This window comes from Parasteatoda tepidariorum, chromosome 4 (genome assembly GCF_982258835.1).
Source record: "Parasteatoda tepidariorum strain Cologne lab strain chromosome 4, Ptep-v5.0, whole genome shotgun sequence".
Lineage (NCBI taxonomy): Eukaryota > Metazoa > Arthropoda > Arachnida > Araneae > Theridiidae > Parasteatoda > Parasteatoda tepidariorum.
Genome location: NC_141758.1, coordinates 47,858,277 through 47,885,027, shown reverse-complemented (window position 1 = coordinate 47,885,027; position 26,751 = coordinate 47,858,277). Strand labels below are relative to the sequence as shown.

Sequence of the window (26,751 nt, the reverse complement as noted above, 5' to 3'; positions counted from 1 at the left end):
GTGCAAGCCGGATTCATATCAACAAACCATAGTTGGGATTCGAACCCGGTTCACCTCATTGGAAGGCGAATGCTCTATCCCCAAAGCCATCACGTCTCTTCCATATTTATTAAAAAAAATAATAAAATGCACATGGGGAATCCTTTCCGTCGAAAACAGAGGCAAGCTGGTGGCGACTTGCTGGCAATTTCTTTAATCGCCACTAGATATATTTAGCCACCTTATGATTGGTGGAGACTGTTAATTTTGAACTATACTATTGTGAAAGCCATCGAGCTCAGGGGATACAGCGTTCATCTTCCAATGAGATGAACCTGGTTCGAATCCCAACAATGGCTGGTCCATACGATTTTCGCACTGGACATAAAATATCCTAAGTGGTAGACGGATCATGTATTAGAATCACCTTGCAGTCAGGCTAACCGCAGGAAGTTTTCGTGGTGTTCCCCTTGTAACGCAACAGCTGGGTAGTTCCATCAAAAAGTCCTCAGCGACGGCAAAATTTCTCCCAACACTTGATCCAGGAATTCCCTTGTGTCTTCTGGATTGGGTTCAAAATTACAAGGCTACTGAGTTGAACACCTATAGTCGTAAACTTAAAATCAGGTCGGCAGTTCAAAGATGATTATAATATGAAATATACTTTTTTTTAATAAAACAGAATTCTACAACGTCTTACTTAGGGTTCTAATATGCATTGGTGAGGAATCATAAGATCCAAGAGAGTACCAAAAAGTATTAGTCTTTTGCCGTAAAATAAAAATGAGAACTCTTAATGTCAACTGTTTTATTTTTTTAAAGATATCCATTTAATTTTTTAATTTAAGGAATTGCTACTAGAAGAAAAAAATTCTGGTAATATTATTGTACTATGCGGTGATGACATTTCTGGTAAAAAAAATCACAATTCTGATAATAAAAACCAAGATGTATGATATTTAAGCCATTCATTTAATAATTTTTCCGTTCATATGGTAACTGTTTATCAGAAACTCTAATTTTCAAAATTATTCATTACCACGTATTTAGCAAAGCAAACAAAAATGGAAAGTAAATTTCCCCGAATAAATGGTTTTTATGTTCTAAGGTGTAATGATAAAACTATAAAATTTTATTACATATTGTAATACCACATTTTATTGTAATTTTAGCAAAATAATTATCAAAGCTCCACTGAATCTTATGAACATATTATTACAGAGCTTTTTGGTGTTCCAATAGAGACAGAAACACGGTAAATGTGTCATATTTTGGTAGTTTTGACCATACTTTTCTTCTCCGTGAAGTTTCAAAAAGCACATTAGGATTCGTTTTATAATTTCATAACATGCATAAGAAAGCATCATTACTTCATTTACATTTGTCATGGCAATGTATTTCTCAATTTGGTATTTTTGTCTAGACGTTTTTATATTTATACATAGTGATTTTTTTTGAAGGTGGTGCTGGTACGTGATGCCTTAAAACTTTACATTAAAAATAAGATTGGCTTTTAATTTATTAATATTTTATTCATTATTATTTTTATTCTTCCAAGAAACATCAAACATCAAAATTTTCGTCCACACTTGATCCTCATTGATGATTGGTTGAAAAACAGAATGAACTTCTGCTTTTAAAGATCATCTCTTTCAGAACTTCATTTTTTTGCAAGAGATAAAGCTACACATTTACTAGAATAAATCATTCTTTTGAAATGAAGCAGATTTTATATGGTTTCGGATGATATGTTATAGTGAGTTCTGAGTCGAAAGTTGGCTTTACTCCTTCTGGGAATTTAACCTGGAACTTCTGAAGTAGCGAAGCAAAGTATAAAAATACTTCCATATAAGCCATAGCTTCACCTGGGCATACTCTTCGACCTAAGGAAAAAGTTAAAGCAAGTTAATTGCATATAAATAAAATGCAAATTTTGCATTTTGCATATTAATATTATGCAAAATACAAAATTCGAACGAAATCAGTCGAATAGTTACTGAGATATCGGATTTTGAAAAGTCTTTATTTTAATTAAATTAACTTTGAAAAGTTGGTAAAGTTAGACGTAGTCAGCATGTATGAGATCAACCTCTTGAAACATTAAGATTGAGTCCTAGAATGTGAAGATCCGATCATTAGATAAAAAGTTATTAGGATGGTACGTTTATTTTCTTACGCACTGTATATTAGTGTTATTTCCATTTCTCCCAATGATGTTTCCTTATTCCGTTGATAGTTTCTGATGAACTAACTGACTAAACTAATCTAGACTTTCGAGAAACACCGATTTTATCATTAATAATTAGCATAACAAAATTTTTTAAATGCAGCGGAAAGTGCTTAAATAATGTAATTGCTGTTAGTTAAAATTTTACAAAATTTTAACTAGCTAAAAATTTTACAAAATTTTATTTAAAATTGCAGAAGCAATCGTGTTAAGCGGCATTTCAAAAAGGGCTGAAGAAAATTCAACTTTAAATTTCAATCTATCAAATTTTTTTTAAACATCATCAAAAAAATAAATAAATAAACGAATTGTTAGGATACTTTTTATCTTTAAAAGTGGTTTCGTATGATGGATTTCAAGACACGCCTTTTTATAAAGATTTTAAAATGATGTGCAAATTAACGTGCTTAACATTTATTGTTTTTTTTTTTCATTCTAAATACATTTCTCGCTATTTTGCATGAAACTATGTTCATGAACAAATATTTTCGCCTCTTAACGATTTTGTGTTGCAATAATATTCCCATCATATTTAATTTACTTTCACTTTATTCGATTTCTTTAAATAAGTTCTATTTTCATCTATCAATAACATTTCTGCATAATCAATTGTATAACTCTATTTAATTTTACTCCCCTCCTCTTTCTTTTTTTTTTTAAAAAAAAGATATTTATTTTCGATTTTCCTTTCCGCTTTAAAAATGTTTCTTTGTAATCCAAGTTTTTCATTTTGGTTGATATTTCAACTTCATTATACAAAGTATAATCCTTATCAACGTCAATTCGAGGAGGGATAAGCAAAAAATACTTTCATTTAAGTCGAATATGTGAAATATCGAACATGCAAAAGCATTTTTAAAAACTATTAGAAATAATTCAACTATCTCTGCTACTTTTAGATGCTAAATGGTTTGATTAGTGTTTTACAATGAAACGGAAATAGGAGTGGAGTTATTCTCCGATTTGCTATTTTCATATTGAGTAAAAATATTGTATTGTAAATAATTACGTATTATATTTAATCAACTAAACAGAAAATCCACTACTTCAATTTTACCCCTATTGTAATCCATTTTTTGTTTATACCTACCTATAGAGAAAGGCATGTAGTGTTGTGACTTAATTACAGATTTTTTGTCTGCAGACAGAAACCTCTCCGGTTGAAAACTGTCTGGATCCTTCCAGTTGTTTGGATCGTGGTGAACAGCCCAAAAATTCGTCATGACTGTTGTATTTTTAGGTATGTCATATCCTGCAACAGTTGTGTCTGCAGAAGTGCTAAAAGTTTAAAAACAACTGTGAATTAAAATTTTATATCTATATTTTTAGGTATATCATATCCTGCAACAGTTGCGTCTGCAGAAGTGCTAAAAGTTTAAAAACAAATTTGAATTAAAATTTTATGTCTGTATTTTTAGGTATATCATATCCTGCAACAGTTGTATCCGCAGTAATGCTAAAAGTTAAAAACAACTTTGAATTTAAAATTTTATATCAATATTTTTAGGTATGTCATATCCTGCAACAGTTATGTCTGCAGTAGTGCTAAAAGTTTAAGAGCAACTTTGAATTAAAATTTCATATCAATATTTTTAGGTATGTCATATCCTGCAACAGTTATGTCTGCAGTAGTGCTAAAAGTTTAAAAACAACTTTGAATTAAAATTTTATATCTATATTTACAATTTCTTTTTTTTCAATCGATGCTTATAATGCAGAACATGCTTATAAAATGGCCTTAACATTTTAAATCATTCGAGATTATATTTTTTAAAATAAGAATGGAGGGAAATGAGTTAATAAATGCTTTTATCGAGTATTCTATGAAATTCTTTTCTGATTTTTTGAATGGAAAAAATTATTAAAAACTACCGTAACATGTTTACTAAGTCACTTTTCTGACTAAATCATGGCATGTATAAATGTGTCACAAAATAAAAAAAACATGCATTCTATTAGATTTATAGATTTGAACAAAAGAATAAATGCAAGGAATAGCAATTCTCAACGTTTAAATAAGAGTTAGCATTATTATTCATTTTAGACTGTGATTTCTGAAAATAATAGAATGATAAAGCTTATTTCCACACATTTAAATACAATTAGCAAATACAAAATATTTTTTTAAATATTATTTTTGCTTATATAATTATTTTCTAATCCCCTACATATTGAAAAAAACTTCTCCATAAATCGATTGAGTAGTTTCGTATAAATACAACAACAAATTTGTTGATTTTACCATCAACTGAACTGGAAAATTTAGTTATGTTAAGTTGTCCTGATTTTTAGAGACAACCCAATCAAAGGTAAAATATTATTTATATGGTGAAAAAATGTCTGAATTACATATCATAAATGTTTTCTCTTACATCTATATAAGATATATATGTTTCGTACAATCTTTTTGCTGAAAAAAAATTATAGTACCCTAGGTATTTGCAAAGCTCTGTTTACAGCTAATTTTCATGTTCTTTCATAACTATTTAAATGACAGTTAAAATTGATTTGAAAAAGAAAAATATAGTATGTTTCTTTTAAATTTATATTTTTGTATATTTTCATTCAAGATGGCATATACATTGAATTTTTTTTTTGAAGAATCGCTGTTAATGAATATTATTAACATTTTTTACAATTATATAACTCTTATTAGTATAAATGGTGTTAAAATCTATTAATGTGCAGTAATAATTTTATTATTATAAAATTGGTATCTATCATAATAATAGTTATTTCATTTTCTTAAAGCTATTGTTTACAACAAAAATGGTAATAATACAGAATATTGTAAGTATATATAAACTGTCTATTAAAATAATTACTGAACTATTTTAAATGCTCCCGTTACAACAGCATTTATTATATCATTATATATTTTATCAATCGTAATAGCAGCTACAGTTTGCAATATTGAAATGTCAACTCCCTTATTGTAGAATTTTGAAGTCATTCACAGTAATTAAATAAAAACGTACTGTATCACAAATTTTTATTTTAAGCGTGGAAAAAAAGGAAGTTTTATTATAGAATTTAAAACCAATAACACGTGCTAAGGTGATGTCACATGAACTGATTAAGAAAGAGGACAAATATGTTGAAGGCAGGAGGGCAAATTGCGAAGGAATTAGTTGTGTTTCGACTTAAAAGTCGTGTCAAACCACTCGATGGGGCAGAAAAAGCTGCTGCGGTCTCTTAGTCAAAGTTATATATAAGTAGTCAAAGTTGGATAACAAAAACTCAGAAGAAGGCAAGCAATTTTCCCTCTTGGAACTATTTGAAGCAACAGTGCTCTTATCTCTAGACTTTATAGCCCACTAGTCAAGTTGTCACTATCCAAGTTCTTAAATGTTAATGAACTGTAAATGTTCTTAAATGTTCATTAAATGTCAATGTCCTGACTGGTAGGATGAAAAACTTGTGCATGAGCATTATGTACATTTAGGATTATAAACTCACACTTAGATGAAGGTAAAATTACAAAATAAAACTGAAGCATCTTCACAGATTAATTTAATTAGATAAAAATATATGAAAATGAACAACAAAACGAAATGATCATATGCCGCCGCAGCTAGAAAAACTTGGATGGAAAGTAGAGCATGCTCTACTACCATCTGAGGGGTTGGACCAAGAACTTGCATAATTATTTACACTATCTAAGCACCAAGCAAAATAAATTTCCATCAATTTAAATTAATCTCAGTCCAAGAACTTGGATCGTATAATCAGATCTTTTCTGGTAGGAGGCGGAGCGGATATCTCCTTATTCTATCTCTTCATTCCTATCTCATCGTGCAGCTTATTATTTTGGAGCAACGGACAGCTACATCCCCTAGCGGTAAAATCTGATTCTTTGGAATTAAATCTTTAGCTTTCCATACACTTCTTTGACGATGATACATGGCCCTTAACTTTCTTTTAATCCTACTAGAGATTTCTGAAAATTTGAAAAAGCATTCGAAGGTATCGAAAAATGCGTTCTTCGGTTGTTTAATGAAACTCTTTAACCTTTTCGCCATTCCAAAAGACAGCCAACTGGTGGTCAACAAAAAAGCGAGATTAATTTCGAAAGACGTTTGATTGCTAGAATAACTTAGAAATGGCGATTATTCGAAATATTTTCAAGATTAATCTGACAGTCAAATTGGCTTTAAATGTTTTTAGCCCCGATTCAATGTGATGATTTAATGTAATAGAATAATGATTTGTCAGATTTTTGACGGCGTTTTCGTTTTTTCTTCAAGCAAATATCAATTTTCAGTCCCTATACTTTACATACTATTTCTTACCTCATCAAATTCTGATCATATATGCAGCGTTAAATAATTAAACTATTAAACGGTTGTTTAATCTTTTAACCTAGGTAAATGATTTACGATTAGTCTAAATTATTCGTCCATTTTCAAGGACTGTTTATTTACTAGCATATGACGTACAAAAAATGGGAGGAAAATGGAAAGATTTACCAATTAAAAAAGCTTCTAGAGCATTCTTCATACGTTAATTATGCGTATCATACAGCGGTCATGCAGCACACATCTTAATGATAAACTTATTTTGTCCATAGGTTTAATAGCATATTTCTATCTTTGTCCTTCACAACGGCAGGAAAGTATTTCAATAGTATTGTTTGGCAATGAGCATAGACTTGCAAAGAGTAAAGTTTATGTAACCCTGAAACCAGCTTACCAAGGACAAAACTTATGTACTTAAGAGTGATGTATCTTTGCAGTGTTGTTGGCAGTGCAAGAACAAAACTTTGCAAAGAGTCAAGTTTATGTATCCTCAAAGCCAACTTCTGTAAAACAAAATTTATGTACCGAGCAGTGATGTTTCCTTTCAGCGTTGTTATCTATGGGAGAATATAAACTTGCAAGTTTATATATCCTCGAAACCAACTTCTGAAGAATACAACTTATGCACTCTCAAAGCCAACAACACTGAAGGAGTATATCGCATCCACTGTGACAGGGAGTGATTGAAATATGCTATTGGTCACTTGAGGGGTACAGGTTTATTATACGTATTTGATCTGGCTGACCAATGCTGCACGCATTGCATATTTGTAGCCTGTATGAGAAACTTTATGAAAATAAGTATCTTTCCATGTTTCGCCTGCCTTTGCATGTAACATACTTGTAAATAAACTGTCCTTCGTAAATGGATGGATTATTTAGACTATCCCTGCTTATTAAGAGCGATGTTAATGGAACACATTGTGTGTCACTTACTATCTCAAAAGGTTCAAAGGAACAGTTGTTTTCCATCTCAAGATTTCTAGAATAACAGAATGAGTAAACGGCATTTCTTTTAGATCCGCTATCTCAGGAAGTCTATCTGGTCCAAGAGTATCTAAAATTTCCTGTTCTACTCTTTTCTGCACATCCGGGTATGCCGCCATTATATACATGCACCACGTTAAGGTTGTTCTAATTGTTTCAGTTCCTGCACCGAATAGATCACCAACTGTTCCAACCAAAGTAGTGTCTGAAAATGAAAGTGATTATTTATTAGTACAATATACATGACTTCCTTATTCAGTTATTCTCATACATTTAATATAATTCTTGAAACTTAGAAGCATGGGATTTCATAAGGCAAAAAATGCTTCAAAACTTGTACTAAAGCAATTTCAGTGGAGGGGAAACATTCAGAGAATAAAGATAACATAATCTATAAATATTTATTTTCATCATTACAAATACAGAGGGAGTGTTGTACTTTGCATCGCAGGTATCTTAGACCATTGTATGTAACTATTTTCACCACAGGGAAGAGGCATTTCGTATTAAGTGTATGTATTTCATGCAAAAAACAGCTCGCACTATCTCATGTGTTGGCGACAATTTAGGTATTCTTTCAAAATTTTCGATATTCCCATTTGGCTTCCAATTTCTCTCGTATTTACATTTGGCCACACTTCGTCTCTTCATTTAAACATTTATTCCCCCTTTTAAGTTCGGCTTCCAAATCTGCTTGTATTATCATTTGGCGATATTTCCATCCTTCCTTTTCTACCCTAGTATTTGTAATACTACCCTTGTACTTGGAATAACTTTTGATCTAGTGATTGCCCCTTTACATAATAGATCTTAATGGTTTAAAAGAGTGGCCTCAAATATGCTAATTAATTAGTGTAGAGACGATAGTTTAATAAGTTACAAAATCAGAAATTGGCGCGATAAAATTCGGGCTGTTTAACCGTATTAGGTGAAAGCAGTTCATAAACTGTTTTTCTCACAGTTAACAGTTTGAATACCATCTTATTTATGGTAATTTGACTGCTTTGATTGAATATTGTAAAATAACAATGAAATAAATTGTTATTTAATCATTTTGCAGCGAGGCATTTCTTAGAAATTAGACGATGCATTCGTCAAGATAGTAAAACTAGAAATTTAAAAACGTATGGAAGAACTATAAATTTTTAAAAAAAGAATTATTAAAAAATTATATTTATTGTTTATTTTTTTAGTGTATTATTAGTTTTTATAGTAACTCACCGTGGCAAAATTTATTACATGCATTACTATAGTTAAACGTTGTTAAATTTTCTCTCTCCATTGTTTGCGTTCGAATTTTGAAATTATTAGCAAGGAATTAGGAGTTTTTGAACTCGACAATTATTGCAGAGCAAATAAAATATCCTCATGGTATAATTATTTCTGAAAAGAAATATCGTTAGTTTATATACATGCTTAATATTCGAAAATCGTGAAACTAATTCGAGGGAACAAAATATTTAATTCTCGTGAAATTCCAGAGTATTACATATCAAGTACTATTTTAATAATACTAAAAACAATAAAAATAGCACTGTGTAAAGTGTCTAAGAGAAACATTTATTTTTATGAATATTATAAAAGCATTTTCATAAAAAACATTATTTTAAATGGAATGCTTTAGATATGAAAATTGACGCAAAGATTGAACTACAAATAATGTACTGTAATATTTTTTTTTAAATTTTCAATAGTTATATTTGAAATTCCTACTTTTTAGTCTATTTATCAATACAAATATTACCATTTATGAATATTGGAAAAATAATAAAGTTATTTTTATTTTCTTGTTACATATGAGAAAATTAATGGAAAGTTAAGGAAAACATGTTTTTTTTATTTTTTTTTATTTCCAATGAGCTGCACAATCGGTCTTGCCGATAAGCAGACCTAGTGCGTGGTCCAAAGGTGGTATCCACTCTTTCAGGACCACCACAATGGGTGAGATACCATTGGTCATCATTAAGGAAAACATTAAACTAAACTGTTTGAAGAGCTGTTCGAAATAACTATTTGCATAAGACTATAACTGGAATTTCAATACCTTCATTTGAAAACACAAAGGAAATCATCTTTAGAATTACTGCAATTATAAGTAGTATTTTTTAAATGACTAGAGTGTGATTTACTTTAATAATAGTTTTTCAGACAGTTTCTTAGAGTTTTCGATTAAAAATTAATTTTTTCTATATACATCATTGTTAATTTACATTAAACAAGTAAGTCTTGTATTGCAAAAAGGAATGTTATTTACCAGAGAAAGTAGTGCCAGGCATTTTTTCTTTGCGAATTTCCATTTCGATCAAATAACTATCCACGAAATCTCTCACATTTTTGTTGTCAAGAGTATCTCTGTGCTCTTTAATTTTTTTCCTGTAATTCCAGAATACTATAATATCACTTTCTAAAAATTCAATAAATGCCGTGATAAAAATACCACTTATTTAGTAGTATCAATCAGCAAATAATTAAATTTTTACATATTACAATTTTAGTAAGAATTCCAGTACGATACAATATATTACATAAAATGTACATATAGTTCGCAAAATAAAAAACAGACCACCCTGAATAACTTTTGATCTAATGATCGGATCTTCACGTTCTACTACGTAAATTCTTCAATCCTAATGGTTCAAGAGGGTGACCTCAAATATGTTAATTAGTTAGTGTAGACGATATGATAAGTTACGAAATCAGGTATGAAAACGCACTTTCTCCAAATAAACATACCTTTTTTTCGACATATTCGGATTTCTGATTCCAAAAATATAGAGGATCACCGCAGTCTAGGAAATGTGGTAACCATGGTTTGGTCAGGAGAGCGTTCTAAAGTTAAGCTTGGGCCTCTTTATATAAATTTAATATAATTCCTTATTTATACTTCCGTGTAAAAATAACTTTCAGTAAGTTTTTTTTTTATTATAATTTTTTGCATGATGAAATACAGAATTTGAGCTAATTAAGTTGAATAGTTCCTGAGAAATTGAATTCCAAAAAAGTCAGTTTTTTAAAATTCGATTTCTCAAGAACTATTCGACCGATTTTGCTTCAATTTTGTATTTTGCTCTGTAAAATTATATTCTCGAAAATGACACAAGAATTTTTATACCTTACAATTCAACACTTTTCGACCATTATTAAATAAAATAATAAAAAATAATAAATATTTACTGAATGTAATGTTTTGCATGGAATTACATTTGGATAAACGATTTCTATAATTGTGCGCAAAAATGTTTTAATTCGTTTAAGAATTTCTCGAAATTTATCGAAATACGCAAAAAGTGAAATTAACATTAAGGGCTCCAAACTTTGAAGCACTCTCCTGATCAAACTTTTGGGACCATATCTCCTAGATTGCGGCTATCCCCTTTATTTTGGGGGGGTTAGAAATCTGAATTCGTTGAAAAAAAGGTAGATTTATTCAGAGAAAGTGCGTTTTTGTGGCTGATGTTTTCACTTGAAATATCGTCGGCTCGAATTAATTCGCACATATAAAGTCATTCTCTCGAGCCATTAAGATTGAGTCCCCGAACATGAAGATCGGAACATTAGACCAAAAGTTAATCAGGATGATCCGGGTTTTTTTTGGTTCATGCATATGTTTTGTTTGTGTACAATGTATGGATGCAAATATTTGTAACAATATGTTTAAGTAAGTACATAAAATTTATGTCTGTATACAGAGTTTGCATGTACCATGCATCTAAAATATAGATATTTACTTAGGTATTTATGAACATATGTACTTTCAATATTTGTATGTGAGTATATAGCTATAATATATGTACGCATATACTTACAATTTATGTAAGTAAATGCAATTTATCTATGCTCGTTATACGTGCTATATGTATATACATTTTATGCATATACATTGTAAGTACATACATATGTGCATTGTGTATATGTACATTATAAACAAACGTATCTAAGCATGTACACAAATAGCATGTGCATTCGTACTTGTATACCGTGGTAAATTGTAAGAGCATAATTACATACAACGTATTTATATACATACATACGTAGTATGCACTTATATACGTGTACGTTGTATGTACATACATACGTGTACGTTTTGTGCACGTATCTACGTGGATTGTATCTACGTAAGCTATTGTATTATGCGTGTACATAAATACATTGTATGTATTTAGAATAATTATGTATTCTAATAGTTTTCTAATAAAAATGTTTTTTTGCATGCGACTACCGAGCTTTCGAAAAACAGCCTTAAGGGAAACATTCATTGAACAAAACATTTGTAAAAATATTTGTTAAATACTAACAATTCAAAATTTACCCAAATTTTAGACTGTTTGAAATACTGAAATTTCATAATTTTAGAGAAGTTTTAAGATTTTAAAGAGGAGAATATATTTTAAGAATATAATTTTTTGTTAATTTTAATATGCAAAACTCAGTTTAGTGACATAAAACATGACATAGTGACATATAACATGACACAGTGACATATATGCGATTTTTCTCTAATTCATTTTGATTCGAATTTCATATTATGGGTAATAAAATAAGGAAGGCATTTTGATTTTTTTAATTTATTTTCTAAGTACAAATTTACCCATATAATAAATTGTCTAAAGTTTCAAAATTTGTTTTTTTTCCAGGCAGCAGAGAAATTTTCATTAATTTTATTTCTTCTAAAAGTGCTTTTTTAGAATTTAGTTTTGTTTAAATTACTTCTTTGGTGATCAAATATATCTTGTTAAGCTGAAAAAGACATTTACTATTTGCATTTATCCATATATAATTTAATTACACTCTATATATCTAATGATAAAACAAATATTTTCACTTGAAAGAAATAAAATAATGGGTTAAACATAAGATTTCATTCAATTTAAGAGAAATGTTTATTTGCTTGTAGTACGAAATAAAAGCACAGGTTACACGCAGAAAAATATTGAACCTAAGAAGTTACATCCTTCAAATGTACAATTTTAGCAACCCCCTTACACATTGCGATGATTAACTAGTTCCATTCAAACGTTCAACAGCATGTTTCGATGTTCATCTCAACAGCAGTGTACGTTCATGTTCTGTTCGCAGAAAAGGAACATAAGCTTTATCCTTTGCAAGTTATCATTGGGGTACATACATTTTATCTTTTGAAAGTTTATCAACCTAGTGTACAAAGAATAATTAAGAAGTTGTACAGCTTAAAAAAAAGGATAACTTTTAGCAATTTTGTTCTAATAGTTGTATCTTCACGTTTCAGAATTAATGGTACGAGGGGGTGACCTCAAATATGTTAATTAATAAGTGCAGACAATATTTTAAGTTACTGAATTGGACACAAAAATGTACTTTCTTTGAATAAATATGCCTTTTTTTGAGGGATTTGGATTCCTGATCTTCGAAATTCGGTGGTAGCCGCTATCTGGAAAATATGGTCCCAATAGTTTGGTTAGGAGGGCGGTCGAAGTCTGGATCTCTTAATGTTAATTTTACTTTCTTCTTATTTCGCTTATGTCGATAACTCTTTAGGCGAGTTGACAATTTTTTGCACAAAATTTTAATATTTGTTTATTCAAAGATAATTCTGTGTAAAAATACTTTTTAGTAAATATTTATTAGTTAATTATTATTATTTTATTTAAAATTATTATTATTTTATTATTATTAAGAATTATTATTTTATTGAACAACATTAGAAGGAAATTTGAATTGGTAGGTAAGCTAAATCGAGCGAATAGTTCCTGAAAAATCAAATTTTAAATATACTACTTTTTTGAAAATTCGATTTCTCAGGAACTATTCGACCGATTTCACTCAAATTTTGTAGTTGGCCATGTAAAATGACATTCTTTAAATTTATGTAAAAGTAAAAAATTGTATACCTTGCAATTCAAAAATTTTCAACAATTATTTAAAGTAATAATAAATATTTACAAAAATTTATTTTTTTGCCAATATTTTTTTCATCGAATATTATAATTATAATTGTGATAAAAGTTTTTAAAATCGCTTTAAAAGTCCTTGAGATATGGCGAAACTCACCAAAAGATAAAATTAACATTAACTTTGGATTGCTCTCCTGACCAAACTATTGGGAACATACTTTCCAAATTGTGGCTGTCCCCTATATTTTGAGGGTCAGAAATCTGAAGTCGTCGATGAAAGGTATTAAAAAAAAGTACGTTTTTGCTTCTGATTTCGGAACTACAAATATCCACTTCATTAACTAATTAGCATATTTGAGGTCACCCTATCAAACCATTAATACTGAATATGCGAAAATCTGATCATTAGATAAAAAGTTATTCAAGGTGCTTCGTTTATTTTTTGCGTATTATACATCACTCCACTTGTGATGAATATTTATAGAAATATTCTATAGAACTTAAGAATGAACTGAACTACCATTAAAATGTGAGCCGCATTAAGTCATTGAGCATTTATTGTATTAAAATGTGAGCCGCATATAGGTTAAGTCATTGAATATTTATGGTATGTACGAGTAGCTTGATGAGTCTATGTATTTTAAATATATGACTCGTTTTTGTGCGTCTCACACTTAAAAATAAACAGTATTTTGAAACTGGATGAATTATTTAGTCTAACCCAGCACTATATTTCATTCATACTTTTTTTCGTTAGAATCTTAATGACCATTGGAATTCTAAATTTAATATCGAATTTTGAAGTATCAATGCAATAAAATTGTTACCTAATTAATGCATCGTTGTTTATGCTGGCTTTCATCCCTTCTTTCAAATTCAAGAATTCCAGAACAAAAGGTATTTTTAAGAAATATCGAACCCATGGGAAAAAAATATGAGCTGCTGTTTGAGCTATAACTTTAGCTGTTTCTTCTAGATTCTTATCCAGTTGCTTCCTCTCTGGATCTGTGTAATCATACCTCTTTCCAAATGCCAAAGCACAAATGTTGTTGGAAACACTTGGAGTTAGTGGTTCAAGAAGGTTCATGGGTTTGCCACCATAACGTTTCAAAGTTTTCATAAACTGGACTATTTCATCCTATATAAGTGAATAATACAATTCAATAAATGAAAATAAATATTTTCCAGCAATTACGAGATGAGCCCTTGAGTGATCTAAAAACGAACCCATTGAGAGTTCATCTCGTGCTTGCAAGACAGTATCAAATGAAACAGTAAATATCAAAGATACAATAAATAATTAAATAGGAAGAAAATAATAAATTGATTAATAAAAGAAAGTGATAGAGATTCAATTTTATGCAGATGGTACTTATATTTTAATATATTGGTATCAAAAACTATCATTGGAATTAAAATAATATCAATATTATAGGGCAGCAAATATCAGTTACAGAATAAACTTTTAATTGAATTGATCAGATTTAAGTTTCAGTGAGCTGTATTTTTAAAACTTTAGGTTCGTTACCATCTAAATGTTTTGTTACATCGAATTTATGAGTGTAGGTTATTTTATAGAGTGAAGAAAATTTTAAAATAATTTTGTAAACTCGTACTTAAAACCTGAGTATGCATAAAATAGCTTTCTTAAAGAAAATAAGTTTGAAGCAGATTTAGATCAGATTAAAAAATAAAGCAGAAGCAGATTTAGATCACTGGGTACCAGCTTGTCTGGGAAGTAATGGCTTTAAGGGGAGTAATGGTTCTGAAGTAATAGCTCCACAATCATCATAAATTAGGCTCCGTAACATGTTGTTGCGGAAATACTTTACTCTAGAAATTTGTTTTAAAAAATGATTTAAAAAAGTGTTTTTTTTTACCGGTTTTTATTTGAATATGTCATAGTTCCTTCAATTTTAATATATTTACTTGAAATTTCATGGAACTATGTAACTGATACTTCCTTTAGAGCTTCTTCGTAAAAAATGACTTTTTGATTGTAAAAACACAGTCTGAAATAATGAAACACATTGTATGTATTCATCATTGTTCTTATGAAATGTTGTATGCTAAGTTTTAGACGATTTTTTCTTCAACATTGTTTAATTTTTGAAAACATTGCAAGCACATTTTTTGATAACATTGTTTAATTTTTGAAAAAATATGACACATTAAGCTGGAATTTTGGCCTTTCTACTTCAGCAGATAGATTTGGAAGCACATAGAATGGAGATTGAATCATCATGTTTGTAATTTTAATTTGTTACAAGTTTTGCATTATCAAAATTTGTATTAATTTAAATTTAGTTAGAGAATGGTACAATAGTAAATGTATATATGTTTATTGGTCATGTGATTCTAAAATTTTCTAAGGAGCACTTTTACCAAAACCTTTTCAAAGGAAAAATTGGACTTTGAAAAGTTGTGTACTAGTATGAATCCATTTTAACAAAAAAGATATTGAGAATAATCTAAGTTAGTTTTGCTTCGTACTTTCACATATGGACAAATATATGTGAATGTTTCTTTCCGATATACCATTCTCTATTTAACAATATGATAAAATACCACTGATAGGAACATGATTTTTTCATCAAAAATCGGCAGAGAATTGATAAAAAGAAGAAAAAAAACCAAAAATTAATTAAGTTTTAGTAGTTGGAGATTTTATATTATTATCAATTAATAGTTTAACTATTATAAATGAATTTAAACAATAATTCGTCAGAGGATTGATAAAATCAATAAAGGGGATAAATTATTCAACAAAATAATATTAAATCCATTTAAATAATTATTCGTCAGAGGATTGATAAAATCAATTTAAATTATCCGTCAAAGTAATGTTAAAATCCGTTTAAATAATTATCCGTCGGAGGATTAATAAAATCGATTGAAATTATCCGTCAAATAAATTTTAAAATCCTTTTAAATAATTATCTGTCAGAGGATTGATAAAATCAATTTACATTATCCGTTAAAAGAATATTAAAATCCTTTTAAATAATTATCCGTGAGAAGATTGATAAAATCAATTTGAATTATCCGTCAAAATAATGTTAAAATCGGTTTAAGTTATTATCCATCAGACGATTGATAAAAGCAATTCAAATTATCAGTCAAAGGAATGAAAAATTCGTTTAAACTATTATTCGTAGAGGATTGATAAAATCAATATACGTAATCCGTCAAAAAAATATTATAATCCGTTTGAATAATTATCCATCAGAGGAATGATAAAAGTAATTTAAATTATCCGTCAAAGAAATGTTTGACATTTAAATTATTATACGTTAGAGGATTGATAAAAGTAATTCAAATTATCCGTCAAAAGAATATTAAAATCCGTTTAAATAATTATCCGTCATAGGATTGATTAAATCCATTTATATTATCTGTCAACGTAATGTTAAAATCGGTTTTAATTATTATCCGTCAGAGGATTGATAAAAGCAATTCAAATTGTCCGTCAGAGTAATGTTAAAATCCGTTTAAATTATTATCCGTTAGAGGATTGATAAAAGCAGTTCAAATTATCCGTCAAAAGAATATTAAAATCTGTTTGAATCTGTTTATCCGTCAGATGATTAATAATATCAATTCAGTCTCCGTGATTGGAGATTTTTGCTTATTATCCGTCATAAGATTAATAGATTGTAAATCAGTTGTCTGGTGGATTGGCTAAATTTTCTAATCACTGAGGCTTGACTGATTTACGCTTTATCAATTCTCTGACGAATAGTAAATTTAAAGTCGCCGATCACAAAGGCTTGATTGATTTAGGTTATATAAATCGCTGACGGATTGATAAAATTTCGGAAGATGTTTTGTTAATCCTCTAATCCATAATAAGTTGATATTTCCCAACATAGAGGATTTCCGGTTAATCGATCAAGTCTTTGTAATCGGAAATTTTAAATTCTTTTAATTTGTAATACAATTTTTTTTGAACTAATAAACTCAAATACATTTAAAGAGCATAAAAATAAGTCATCATAGATCATCGTTAAAATAATGAAAATAATACTTTCATTTACTAGTAAAATGTGTGTATAGTTGACGTATAAATGCAGTTGACGTATGTATGCAGTTGACTTATGTATGTAGTTGCATGTATAGTAGAAATTAAAAAGAAAAAAAGTGGCTAGTTCAGTTTCAGCCAAATTATAGCTCAGTCATAGCACTTTAACAGCTAAAGTCGTCATGGATACTGCCGTTGTTATATGTGACTTAGAAGAGGATGGATACACTTTTAACACTAACAAGCGAGTTTTAAAACAAACAAAAAATTTGAAAAGTGCGATTTTCAGTACACATTTTAAACATCATATAGTATTGTAATTTTTACAGATATGTGAAAACTATACGAAATTGATGTATGTTTAATTAAAAATAATTTTTTACTGAATTAACAGAATGGAACGAGAATTATAGAGTCTTTCCTGTTACAACCAGAATAAATTTGTAACATCAATGACAAAAAATACAAGAAGATGTGTAAATAGAGAAAAAATATAGTATATAGGTATTGAGAAGGAACATAGGACTATCTATAAATAGTATTTCCTTACAAATCTTACTGATATTAAGAAGCACAGAATTATATTTATATAACTAAATTAAACAAAAAATCTTTATACTTGTATATGTTGCTCAATTTTTGATTTTCCTAACCCCAAGTCTTTCATTGTTGATACAACAAATCTTCTCTGTTCTTGCCAGACATTAAGATTATGGGCGAAGAATGGACCTATGAATTATCTAACATTAATAAATATAATGAAAAAATATTATCGAATTTTTTCTCAGAAAAGTAAAAACTTCACCAAAAAGTAATATATTGAGAATAATAAAAATGTTGTGATTATTATCACCAAGGATAAGATTGGGGTTCGATTCCCAATAATGGCATCATGCCCACTCAGCTTCAGATCGACGTCCAGCTTCAGCAACAAGCGTAATTACCAATCGGATGGATATTTTATCGATTTATTTTCTTATTTTTAATTGAATTTATGAATTCTTTTCAATCGCTTGGCTATTTGTTTTATTTTTATTCCATAAAATAGAAGGATATCTTTTTTTAAACAATGTTTAATGCTTATGAAGGCGAAATACTTACATTTGTTTCCTATTTTATGTATGATATAATGTATATTTTTGTGTTTGACATGTATCATTAAGAAATATAAGAATAAGTATGACTGAGAGCTATTTCCTATCGTTACTACATTAATTGTTTTTGATAAATTATGCAATTCAAATTCTTTATATTTAAAGTTTAATTTATAATGAAAAAACACAAAAAAAAAAAGGTAAGAAACAGTATATTAAATTGTGATACGGAAACCTAAATAGTAGAGTTTCAGCAATTCAAATGCTCAGTATGGAGAAACCCTTTCCTTATCATTTGATCAATTTATACTGTTTTCTTATAATAAAATCATTTAATTATATCGTTTACCTCTCTTATTTTTAATTGAATTTAGAAATTATTTTTAATCGCTTGGTTATTTGTTCTATTTTTATTCCATAAAACAGTAGGATACCTTTCTTTAAACAATGTGAAGCGTTAATGAGATCAAAGTACATTCATTTTTCTTCCTATTTCATAGATAATGTAATACATATATTTTTGTGCTTGGTATGCGTCATTAAGCAATATATGAAAAAGTACTGATGAGCGCTATATTTCTTATCTTAGCTACATAAACGCGTTTCGGTAAATTATCAATATAGATTTTTCTTTTCTCTATTTATAGTGGAATTTATCATAAAGCAGAATTAAATAAAATAGAAAGAAGCAACTGTAAAATAAATTGATACATAGAACCCAAAGTAGTATAATTTTAACTCTTCTAATGCACAAAATGGACTAAATGTTTCTTTTTAGTTTTGCTAATGGATTCTGTTGCATATTAGTGAAAAAAATTATTTCACTATGTGCGTATATACTGCTACAGTGCTAACGTATTATTGTTCATAAGCGTTATTCCTTCACAGTATAATCATTTAAACAAAATTTCTTCATAAAATACATTTTCAAAAAATTTGGATGAATTACTCTACAATGAGTGTAACAGATTGAGATTGATTATTTTTAATCAGAATGTATAAAAAGTTTTAATAAATGAACAATTAATGCAAAAATAAAAAATAGTCAGTACTTCCGGCAGCTTTTTCAAACACAGTAAATGATCCAGATGGTGGCCTGCCAAGAAATTCAGACTTCGAAAATGCTTCTCTAATCGAAGAAGTTCCATTCAAAACTATTACATCTTGTGAACCTAATCGTAGACTAAAATAGAAAAATGAATAAGCATAAAGCATTTATTACAATAATAACACTAATGTTAGCCGAACTAGTTAATTGATGCAACTAGTTAATCATTTCAAAATGAAGGACATGCTTTACCTCCAAGAACACAAAGTTTTTTTAGAAATTGCTATCATTGACATACAGGGTGTTCTGTAATTACCACCCTTTCTGTAATTACCACCCATTTCTTCCCAATTTTGATTTTTAGTACACAATTTATTTCCTTTTATTTCAAATACTTTTGATTTCAAATTCTTTATTCTTTTACATCTTTCAAAAGCGTATAAAGAAAATAAACAATCGGTTTCACAAAATAAACAATCGGCTTATTTGACATAATGAGTGAAAAAGGTAATTAATAAAGCACGTGAAATAAAGTTTGTTTTTTTATCAAATAGAGTCACAAACTAGCAATTATCTTTCATTTAGTTTTTACAAATTCACTGTTTAATTTATATAAAAGGCTAATACTAAACCAATGAGAAAAATTCCTTTCTCGAACGTCTTTCGGGAATAATTCTTCGGATTAGGGGTTAAAATTGTTGATTGGGGCCACTATCCCAATTTCAAGACAATAGTACAATTCATAGGATTTTCAGACGATAGTACAAATGATTATAGAGTTTTGTAAAAATACAAATGCACAAAAACCCCTATTCTTTTTGCTATTGTAGACGTAATTGGGGGTTGAGTACCCAGTTTACTCCCTGATTGCTTTGCAGTAAATGTTGTTCCTTGGCATAAAACAATTTTTTCTACGAAACTGAGAAATCATTCACTTAAATGTACTAAAAAGAATTTTGTTTGCATGCGCTTGCGCCCCACTTCCTACGTTCAGACATTTCATGCATGATTCCATAATCTATTAACAAAGATAAATAGTTTTACTTAGCAATATTTTTTAAAAAAAATAATGTTTAAAAGTAAAGTTATGTTGTTGTAATGCTAATTTAGTGAGTTCACAGCCGTAAATTAAAATTTTCACTTATCAAACTGGATGATATATTAAAAACAATTTTTGCATGCATCACTTAGTGCAGGGATGGTGAACCTTTATGCACCAACGTACCATTTTTTTCTAAAAAATTGTTTAATGAGGTCATAAACGTGCCGTCAAATAATTTTGACTTCGTAATTATTGGTAAAATAATAATACTGAATACTATCAACTCAAAACTCTTCATTTACTATGGGAAAAAAAAAAAAACATTTTGCAATGTCTCAGTTTTACGCGTAATTCAACCTTAAGTAACATCAGTGTGACTTCTGTTGTTGCAGATTCGATGACAAATAACTTATATTAGGTTGTAAGATGCTAGTTTAAGCAGGACTGTTAATTTTTTTTTTGCTAGTTATTTATTGTTAGCTTGTTTTTATGGTAATTAATAGTTTTTTTGGCATTAATTGCTAATTTTTTGTTAATAATTGTTTATTTTTTTGTTTGTTTGTTTTTGTGAATTTTAATTTAATTGTTAATATGCCTTATAGTGAACTTTGCGATCGGTAGCGTGCCCAAAATATTGTGTAGCGTGCCATAAATGGCACGTGTGCCATTGGTTCGCCGTCCCTGACTTAGTGCATGAAGATGATCGTGACGTCACTCTTTAACGATAATTTATAATAACATAATGTAATTTGCACCAAATATTAATAATTTTTTCACGGTCAATAAGTTTAGACAGTCGTGGTGACTCAGGGGGTAGAGCATTTGCCTGCCAATGAGGTGAACCGGGTTCGAATCCAAGCGATGGCTGGTCGATACGAATCTGCTCCGGCTTGCACAGACCACAATGCTGACGTGAAATACCCTCAGTGGTAGACGGATCATGGGTTAGAGTCCCTTCGCCGTCAGGCTAACCATGGGAGATTATCGTGGTCTTCCTCAACATATAACGCAAAGGCGAGTTAGTTCCATCAAAAAGTCCACCACGAAGACAAATTTCTGTTAATACTTGATCCTTGTCTTCTGGATTGGGTTCAAATTACAGGGTTACGTAGCTGAGCATTAGTAGTCGTAAACCGGAAAATTGGGTCGGCTGTTCAACGACGGTAGTAAAATATAAAATTATAAAATACTTGATCCAGAAATTCCCTCGTCCTCTAGGTAGGGTTCAAAATTAAAAGTCTACGGATTTGAATATTAGTAGTCGTAAACCGAAAATTGGGTCGTCTGCTCAAGCACGGTTATAAAATAAAATAAGTTTAGACACCGATTCAAGTAAGTTTATCATAAAATGTAATTAATCATAAATATAGCTGAATTCGCTATAACGTAGCTTAAAAGTTATATCTCGGAATAACGTTGGAATAAAGAAATAACTCTTTTAGTTTTAAACTCTTAATTTAGAAAACAATCAAAATAGAAAACGAACTGATAGCAGAGTAGAATGAGTAAAATATTACCTTTAAATTAGGAATGCAAAATTTTTTTAATCGAAAAACAATAGTTTTATGATTTTTTTAGTTTTATGCGAATGACAACCAAAACAGATGGAAATTAATGTGTTTAAAGAAGCATGTAAGTTTCCGGCCAATAAAAATGCACTTACAATAACGGAAAAATGTGTTATACCATTATGTTATATATTATATAGAGATAAGTGTACGTTAAACATGTAATGAAAAATTCGTATTTCTAGCACATGTTTGTAGTTTATGCGCATGTTATTTTAATTATTCTTCCAACTATATGCTAAAAATATATTTATCTTATTATTTACTTATTACGTGTGTTCTCATATTATATGTGTTTACTTATTATATGTGTTTACTTATTATATGTGTTTACTTATTATATGTGTTTACTTATTATATGTGTTTTTCTTATTATTTACTTATTATACTTATTATGAGATTAAACAAGCATGTGAGTTTCCGGCTAATAAAAATGCACTTACAATAATGGAAAAATGTGTTATACCAGTATGTTACATGTTATATAAAGATAAGTATACATTAGACATATAATGAAAAATTCGTATTTCTGGCACATGTTTGTAATTTATACGCATGTTGTATTAATATTTTAATTATTCTTCAAACTCTAAGCTAAAAATATATAAAACTAAAAAAATATTTTTCTTATTATTTACTTATTATATGTGTTTCGCTTATTATATGTGTTCACTTATTATGCGTGTTTACTTATTATATGTGTTTTTCTTATTATTTACTTATTATACTTATAATGTGATTAAACAAGCATGGGAGTTTCCGGCTAATAAAAATTCACTTACAATACTGGAAAAATGTGTTATACCATTATGTTATATGTTATGTAAAGATAAGTATACATTAGACTTATAATGAAAAATTCGTATTTCTAGCACATGTTTGTAATTTATACACATGTTATTTTAATAATTTAATTATTCTTCTAACTATAAGCTAAAAATATATAAAGCTGAGAAAATGTTTTCCTTACTATTTACTTATTATGAAATAACAAATCTAAATACTTCTCCATATTTCTTGCTAAGCTCAACAAATTGCAGATGCACATAAAATATTTTAATTATTCTTCAAACTATAAGCTAAAAATATATAAAGCTAAAAAAATATTTTCTCTATTATTTACTTATTATAATTGTTACTCTTATTATATGTATTTACTTATTATACTTATTATGTATTTAAACAAGCATGTGAGTTTCCGGCTAATAAAAATGCACTTACAATAATGGAAAAATGAGTTATACCATTATGTTATATGGTACATACAGATAAGTATACATTAGACATAATGTAAAAAATTCGTATTTCTAGCGCATGTTTGTAATTTATACACATGTTATTTCAATATTTTAATTATTCTTCAAACTATAAGCTAAAAATAAATAAAGCTAAAAAAATATTTTTCTTATTATTTACTTATTATATGTGTTTCTCTTATTATATGTATTTACTTATTATACTTATTATGTATTTAAACAAGCATGTGAGTTTCCAGCTAATAAAAATGCACTCACAATAATGGAAAAATGAGTTATACCATCATGTTATATGGTATATAGAGATAAGTATGCATTAGACATAATATGAAAAATTCATATTTCTAGCACATGTTTGTAATTTATACACATGTTATTTCAATATTTTAATTATTCTTCAAACTATAAGCTAAAAATAAATAAAGCTAAAAAAATATTTTTCTTATTATTTACTTATTATATGTGTTTCTCTTATTATATGTATTTACTTATTATACTTATTATGTATTTAAACAAGCATGTGAGTTTCCAGCTAATAAAAATGCACTCACAATAATGGAAAAATGAGTTATACCATCATGTTATATGGTATATAGAGATAAGTATGCATTAGACATAATATGAAAAATTCGTATTTCTAGCACATGTTTGTAATTTATACACATGTTATTTCAATATTTTAATTATTCTTCAAACTATAAGTTAAAAATAAATAAAGCTAAAAAAATATTTTTCTTATTATTTACTTATTATATGTGTTTCTCTTATTATATGTATTTACTTATTATACTTATTATGTATTTAAACAAGCATGTGAGTTTCCAGCTAATAAAAATGCACTCACAATAATGGAAAAATGAGTTATACCATCATGTTATATGGTATATAGAGATAAGTATGCATTAGACATAATATGAAAAATTCGTATTTCTAGCACATGTTTGTAATTTATACACATGTTATTTCAATATTTTAATTATTCTTCAAACTATAAGCTGAAAATAAATAAAGCTAAAAAAATATTTTTATTATTATTTACTTATTATATGTGTTTCTTTTATTATATGTATTTACTTATTATACTTATTATGTATTTAAACAAGCATGTGAGTTTCCGACCAATATAAATGCACTTTAATGGAAAAATGTGTTACACCATTGTGTTATATGTTATATAGAGATAAGTATACATTAGACTTATAATGAAAAATTCGTATTTCTAGCACATGCTTGTAATTTATACATATGTTATTTTAATATTTTAATCATTCTTCAAACTATAAGCTGAAAATATATAAAGCTAAAAAAATATTTTCCTTATTATTTACTTATTATAAAATAACAAATCTAAATACTTCTCCATATTTCTTGCTATGCTCAACAAATTGTAGATGCACATTTCATATATTTTAATTATTCTTCAAACTATAAGCTAAAAATATATAAAGCTAAAAAAATATTTTTCTTATTATTTATTTATTATATGTATTTACTTATTATACTTATTATGTATTTAAGCAAGCATGTGAGTTTCCGACTAATAAAAATGCACTTACAATAATGGAAAAATGTGTTATACCATTATGTATACGTTATATAGAGATAAGTATACATTAGGCATAAAATGAAAAATTCGTATTTTTAGCACATGTTTGTAATTTATACGCATGTTATTTTAATATTTTAATTTTTCTTCAAACTATAAGCTAAAAATATATAAAGCTAAAAAAATATTTTTCTTATTATTTACTTATTATAAAATAACAAACCTAAATACTTCTCCATATTTCTTGCTAAGCTCAACAAATTGTAGATGCACATCACTTCGTAAGTAAGGTACATAGCCTACAAGTGGTAGACCGGTTGGGCCAGGTGGATAATTTTTCTTTTTATTGTATATAACACTTCTTATTACGTACGCAATGATAGCAACAACTATCGCCAGTAACACCTCAAATCTAATATTCAGTAGATTTTCAAGCATTTTAACTAAGCAAATAAGCTAAATAGAAATAAAATTATTAATGTTTTTAAATGATAGGTTTAAATATTAGAGAGATTTAATCCAACCGATCAGAATAAACTGAAATACACAATAAACTAAACAGTAGTAAAAATAAAAAAAGATGTCGTAAAAAGTAATTTCAGTGTGAAATAAGTAATCTTATCTATTATCAGCATCAAAAAAATGTTCTTTGTTTCGAAAATAAAGGCTTGAAAGATATAAAAGAGTTGAAATATCCTGATATTAAATTGCTAAATAAGCATAAATCTTTTTTTTTTGTTGGTAAAAGTCCACTGAAAGAAAGTTATAGATTTTTGTATAAGTACACTTAAAAAAAAAAAAAACTGATTTTATAAATCAACATAAATAGTTTGTTTTATTTTTTAAAGAGTTGTGTTAATGTTTAATATAATAAATTTTTTACTCAAAGCCTTGAAAAGTCAAGCGGATAAGATAAGGAAATTCTTATCAATTCAGCTAATAATAAAAAAGATATGGTATCTACTCAATGTTTTGAGTTATTAGATTCTCTAAATTTAAGAAATCAAAAAATATGATAGAAATACATCGGGATAAATGTTTTAAAAGTTTTAAAAATTAATTTTCAGAAAATAAGAAATAAATTTTTAAAGTTGCATTTTTAGTATATGATTCGAAAGGGAGTGATTCTCCCAAGACAAAAGAAAATCTAAGTTAAATTATCACAATTAATAAGAAAAAGAAAGTGTTTCCAGTAAAAGTCATCGTTTATCCCCAATAGTGATAATCATAATATTAACACTGAGAAGAAAAAAAGTATGGCCAGTATTAGTAAAATATGATAAAATTAACCGTGTTTTTGACCCAGTAATGGGAAAACTAAAAAACTAGTTAATTTTTATCAAGGATAAATTTGACAATAAAATATGGTTAGATATGATATGACCATACTTTATATTGCCATATTTTATATAACCATATGGTATATAGCACAAATTTGGTAATTTCCTCATGATACTTTAGGGCAGGGCACAAAAATCACTTATTCGGTAAAATTTACATTTCGGTTTTATATTTTGCACTAAATATGTGCCAATAAGAGCTATAATTTTGAAAAACAGAGCTTCCTGTAAATCGTCAACATGTGAAAGATAAAATTACCAAATGAATAGTTTAAATACCGTCAGCTTTGGTTATATTACCAAAGTTAACTTTTAATTTCTTTTTTTGAATTTCTTTTTTTTTACCATAGATGTCATTACCCTATAAGTAGGGTAATTTTACCAGATTTTTTTCCCTCCGTGTAGTTAATTTTTTAAAAATTGATTTAGACTAAAAAACTACCATTAGAAGCTCATTAAAATTACATTATGTACA

General features: G+C 28.2%; 1 protein-coding gene across 1 annotated transcript; it reads right to left on the bottom strand.

Moving 5' to 3' along the window:
- Positions 1-1,490: 1,490 nt before the first annotated feature.
- On the bottom strand, positions 1,491-25,754 carry LOC107449022 (cytochrome P450 2U1). Its single transcript, XM_016064421.4, has 8 exons — positions 25,160-25,754; positions 19,529-19,659; positions 18,002-18,111; positions 14,189-14,499; positions 9,746-9,864; positions 7,441-7,696; positions 3,297-3,484; positions 1,491-1,862 (listed from the first exon to the last, which is right to left on the bottom strand). The coding sequence occupies exons 1-8, from the start codon at positions 25,372-25,374 to the stop codon at positions 1,684-1,686; spliced, it is 1,509 nt and encodes a 502-aa protein (XP_015919907.1). The 5' UTR covers positions 25,375-25,754; the 3' UTR covers positions 1,491-1,683.
- Positions 25,755-26,751: the final 997 nt, after the last annotated feature.